At 46.4% G+C, this 5,298-nt stretch overlaps 1 protein-coding gene across 1 annotated transcript; it reads right to left on the bottom strand.

The window, feature by feature from the left end:
- Positions 1–646: 646 nt before the first annotated feature.
- Npbwr1 (neuropeptides B and W receptor 1) lies at positions 647–4,517 on the bottom strand. Its single transcript, XM_036178985.1, has 2 exons — positions 4,458–4,517; positions 647–4,157 (listed from the first exon to the last, which is right to left on the bottom strand). Exon 2 carries the CDS (start codon positions 3,991–3,993, stop codon positions 2,974–2,976), a length of 1,020 nt encoding a protein of 339 aa, XP_036034878.1. The 5' UTR covers positions 3,994–4,157; positions 4,458–4,517; the 3' UTR covers positions 647–2,973.
- Positions 4,518–5,298: the final 781 nt, after the last annotated feature.

Genomic DNA, 5,298 nt, shown 5'->3' with positions numbered 1-5,298 from the left:
CAATTAAGTGAGGTTGTGGTTCCCATGTTAACTCACCTTCAACGGATCCATGTCTCTGGCCATAGCTAAAACATACTTGGAAATGAGACTTCTGGGAACATCCCTTGTGCATTAGTTATGGCCCAGAACTGCAGAACAACTGTGAGGTTGACCACCCACCACACATAATGCAAATTGAGCACACCCAGGAATATTGTCCATCAAATATTTGCTATGCAAGCTGAATGTACCCAGATGTGATCTTGCCACCATTTTCCCTCTTGAATTATAACCTTCAACTGAGCATGCTCAGTAGCATCTGCCTGACTGAGTATGCTTGGATATGCTTATCCCTGAAGTACTTTCCCATAGGTATATGTACAGGCTTTCCAGATAAATTCCCTATACTCCCCTGTCCAGTGAAGACATGGTCTTTCATCATCTCTCAAGCTCTTCTCACCTGCTGTAGGTAATATTTCTCCACTTTCTTATCTTTTGGCCATACTTGTTTTGACTTCCTATTTATGGAAGCCCATTATGTGGGTTAAGACTCCTGGTTTTGTTTTTTGTGGTTGTTGCTTGGTTGGTTTTTGTTTCACTTTCTTTTTTTGGAAACATAATATACACTCTTCACACAGAAAGTTTCAGCTTTTATTTTAGACTGAAATCTGCAGTTGATTAGCCAATTTCTGCATTTCTTAAGAAAGCGTAAAACCCACATTTTACAATTACATTAAATTAAATAAAACCAATTTATACTTTTAAATATTAGAAGGGTAATACACAAAGACTGTAAGAATTAACATGGAATTATAAATTTTACTTCTGGCTTGTTTGCTTATTTCCTCTATGTATTATCTAAGACATAGAAAGTAGTTATAAGACATACTGTCTAGACTCTCAAATCTCACAAAAATGGTGGTGGCCTAGAGGTGATACAGTGATAACCAGGGACTTAGGAAGCCAGAGTGACATTGATACTGAGTCCTCTTCCTGAAAACTAGGTTTTCAGTGTCTGTACCTGTGTTTTTCCAGCAGCATCCAGAGAGTACAGGACAGACAACAGGCCCGTCTCAGGTAGGGTGATACAATGGACAGAAAACTGCATGGACCTCCCTCTGATTTGTGCTGCTGCTGCATTTATGAAGACCGGATTTCCAATTAAAGTGACAGTGCTTGGCATCTGCAGTCAAACTTGTACATTTATCCATCATCGTGGACAATCTAAAAGTCACTGTGTTTTAAAACCCTATTTTTGAAAAATTACAGAGCACTCATACAAGAATTCAGTTTTAAATTTGAAGGCTATTTGAACACATTCCAGACACCTCTGAAGGCTCAGAAGAGGCTGATTCTGAGTCCATAATGACCATGGTTCAAAGGCATGACTATTGGAAAGCTTTATTTTGAACAATTTACTGTTATTTTTACTCAAGACGCACAGCCTTAGATTCACTTTCTCAACTAGTACTTGAAAATTATCTTCATTTTCCCACAACCCCAAGAACTAAGGAACCAATTCTCATTCACCAAAATCAGAGAGGAGCTTGGGCTCCCTCCTTCTGCATATTTTTGAAGGGTAGTTTGAATTAAATAACTGAGAAATTGCCTTGAATGCCAAATTAGGTAAACAAAATATGCTGGCAACACTCGTGTTACACATAAAATAGAACTTTCCCATATAAAACAAACTTTAAAATCATATCATTCCTTCCTGTCATTCATCCTAAACACATCATTTAAGACAGTGCAGTGATTGATAAGTCTGGTTATCCCAGGCCTTGTGTCTGAGGTGTGAACTGCAGAAGACTGGTCAGATTCCTTCTCCAAGTTTGTCTTTCATAGGTAGAGATAAAAGATATAAAAGCAGGCACCAGCTGATCCCCATGGGAAATCAGATACTCCCAGAGCTTCCAGAGGCAAACCTGGAGAATTGAACAAAGCTTAGGACTTCCCTGTGGTTAGAGCGTAAGCAAGGGGTCTAGCCAAGAAAAATCTTGGGGTGTGAGGCAGGTCCCACTTGGGGCTATCACTGAAGGGAGGTCCTGGAAGAATAGTCAGCAAGTGGAACCAAGGATGGAACAAGTTGCATTTTTATATTTTACAGTCCTCTAAGTAGCCTATGAGATTAAGACACATACATTATTTATAGAGTTCTTTCTCCTCAAAAACTGTACACACAAACAATTACAATGGTCCAAGTTGTATGAGAAGTCCATGAGGAATGCTTTGGAGTACTTTACATAAACCACAAAGGACCAATATGTAAAGAGCTGTTGGCTGGTGCACCCCACTACAGAAGCATCCCTCAGAAACTCGCTGGATACCTGACTCCTCAAGAGGGCGCTGGAACCTGGCTCTGGTGATTTCTCTGAACTCTTACCCCTTGCAGCCTCTGTGATCTTCTTTAGGGTGAAACCAGAGGTTGGAAAGAAGAAAGGTTGTCGGGGAAACTGAGTAGGTGATTATCTTTATTCTTGTCAGTCATAGCCAGGCTCCAGCCTCCTTCACCACCCCCACGCCCACCCCCAACATCACCAATGAGGCATGGCGTTAACGCTGTTACCAGGCAGTTAGAATGCACCTAAGAAGGGTCAGTACAGGCTGTTTACAGGCGTGACCAAAAGCACTGGCATCTGTTGTGGAAAGCAAAGAAGCAAAATACACAGCAAGCGCTGAGACACCGGAGGGGGCCGCCTAAGACATCGGAAAAATTAAACTCACGTTTCAACAACACTGCTTAAGTCATTCACCCTAAGTTCAGGGGTCAAGCTCTGCCCTTAGCTGTAAGGAGAAAGCAGTGCTGTGTCCTTACCCAACCTATCTGCCTCACCTCCAGGCTGAGCAAATCCGGAATCACTCAGTTCTGAGTAGGGTCTGCAGTTCTGCATTCCGGGAAGGGGCCTCAGGACAGGTCGGGGCTGTTGCTTGGGAACTGCACTCTCCGTGTTCCCCTGAACCTAGATGGCACTGCTGCCTCTGGTCCAGAGGGCATCAGGCGGCACGGCACGACACCAGCTGCCGAAGGCTCCTGCGGAAGCTGTCATCCAAGAAGGCGTAGAGGAAGGGGTTGAGGCAGCTGTTGGCATAGCTCAGGCTGGTGATGAAGTAAGAGATGCCAATGACCAGCGGCGTTTGCGGCAGGTCTGTAGTGAGCGCCACTATGGTGCTCAGATGGTAAGGCGTCCAGCAGATGAGGCACACAGCCAGGATCGCCGCCACCAACAAGGTCACACGCTTCTTGGCTCGGTCCAGAGCTTTGGCATGGCTGTCTAGCTGGATGGCACGCAGCCGGCACAGCAGGGTGGTATAGAGGGCGCAGATGGTGGAGACCGGGATGGCGAAGCCCAGGACCAGTGTGTACAGGCGGCTGGCACGCCACCAGAAGACTTCTGGCTGCGGGAAGACCAGCACACACTGGCGTCGGCCCTGCTCCTCGTCCAGCCGTGCAAACACCGCAAAGGGCAATACGACCAGGGTCACTAGCGCCCACACAGCCAGGCTGACAGCGCGCGCAGCACTGTAAGTGCGCCCCGACACCCGACGCGACTCGGCTGTGGCCAGCACTACCAGGTAGCGGTCTGCGCTCATTACAGTGAGGAAGTAGAGGCTAGAGAATGTGTTGTACTGGTCGATGGCCACGATGAGCTTGCACATGACCTCCCCGAAGGGCCAGCGCCTCAGCAGGAAGTCGGCGATGTTAATGGGCAGCACGAGGGTGAAGAGCTCGTCGGCGATAGCCAGGTTGAGAATGAACACGTTGGTCACTGTCTTCATGCGCGGCGCGCGCAGCAGCACGTACAGCACCGCTGAGTTGCCAGCCAGTCCCACCGCGCAGATTACCGCATAGACGACAGGTACTGCTACCGCCAGTGGCTGTGGCAGCGGCAGAGGCGCGGGGCTCGACCCGTTGGGACAGCCCAGAGTCAAGCCGCCGCAGGACACATTGTCCCCGCCAAGCTCGGAGAGCGACAAGTTGTACATCTTGGCGACCGCAGGAGAGCCGGCGACCATCCCAATTTCACTCAGCAGCCCCGCGGGACCCGAGTCTGTAAGTCTGTGTTGACAGAGATCTGCACTCGGCACTGCCAAAGTCTCTGAACCTTTCTCGGGCTGTGCGTGCACCGGAGGGGCGTTCCCAGCAAGCTACTCAGCCCACTGTTGCGGAGACTCCCAGGCTAGAAGCAGAATTTAAAACACAAGTTAGATTCCTAGAAGTGTACCTTTAGGGAGAAGCGAGGTCCAGTGTTGGAGGTGGCTGCAGGTTCCCAAGCTCTTCTTTCCACCTGTGGAAATCTGATTCCAGCCCATTGAACACTTCAAAATACCGCACAGAAGCCTAAGAACTCCTAAGAACATTTACATTTACCCTACGCCCTGTTTTAAAGCACCAGGACACACTCAGGTCACCCCAACGAATTCTACAGAAGCACGTTTCTGCTAAATAATGGGACTATCAGCAGCAATCTTTATCTTACCTTGCTGGTCCCAGAAAAGATCTGTGTTTCCTGGGAAGGTCAGGACAGGATGCCACCGCCTGCTGGAGGATGCTGCAGCCTTGGTGCCTGCCAGCCTGCTCTGCCTCCCAGAGTCTGCTCAGAGGCAGTGTCTCCCAGGAGGTTTACGTGCAGGCAGGACATAGCCACAGTAACTGTCTCCGTCAACCCGCCACCCCTGTCCACTCCTAGTAAAACCCTCCAATCTAACAGAAAACAGCGTCCCCAAAAGGCTTCTTTGTTGCCTTCCTGGAGTTTTAACACAGTTCATTTGGAATCATGAAAAGCTCTCCTGTCAGGAATTAAACCTAAGAACAACAAAGTTCAAATGTTAATATTCTATTTTTAAAGAACAGTTGGAGAAAAGGTTACCATATCAGATTTTTTATATTTTAATATTTAAAAAAGATTTAAATGTATTTTGATCACATTCTTCCCCTTCCCCAAGTCTTCCATACCTTCTTCCTCTCCCTACCCACCCAACTTTAAGTTCCTTTTCAAAACAAACAAAAACCCAATACAACAAATCTCTCCCCAACCCAAGAAAACAAAATAAAACAACATCCAAAAAGAAAGAAAAATCTGTAACCAAATAAAAGCACACAAAATAACTGTGGTGTCTATTATATGTTGGTTAGCTACTCCTGAATATGAGGCCACCCTGGAGTGGCTGATATACCCAGTGTCACTCCATTAGAGAAAACTAATTTTTTGCTCTCCCAGCAAGTATAAATTTACACTTTACTCTAGAGTCTAGGTTTTCATTCATTTTTCACTATATATAACAATATAAAATATAAGAAAAAACAAAAACTATCCCATC

This window comes from Onychomys torridus, chromosome 2 (assembly GCF_903995425.1).
Source record: "Onychomys torridus chromosome 2, mOncTor1.1, whole genome shotgun sequence".
NCBI classification, from domain to species: domain Eukaryota; kingdom Metazoa; phylum Chordata; class Mammalia; order Rodentia; family Cricetidae; genus Onychomys; species Onychomys torridus.
Note: the sequence above shows the minus strand (reverse complement) of the source record. Positions and strands in the feature narration are given on the sequence as shown.

What these genes read in the sequence shown, in the direction of transcription:
- Npbwr1 (XM_036178985.1), bottom strand. Translation starts at nt 3,993, where the DNA reads ATGGTCGCCGGCTCTCCTGCGGTCGCCAAGATGTACAACTTGTCGCTC.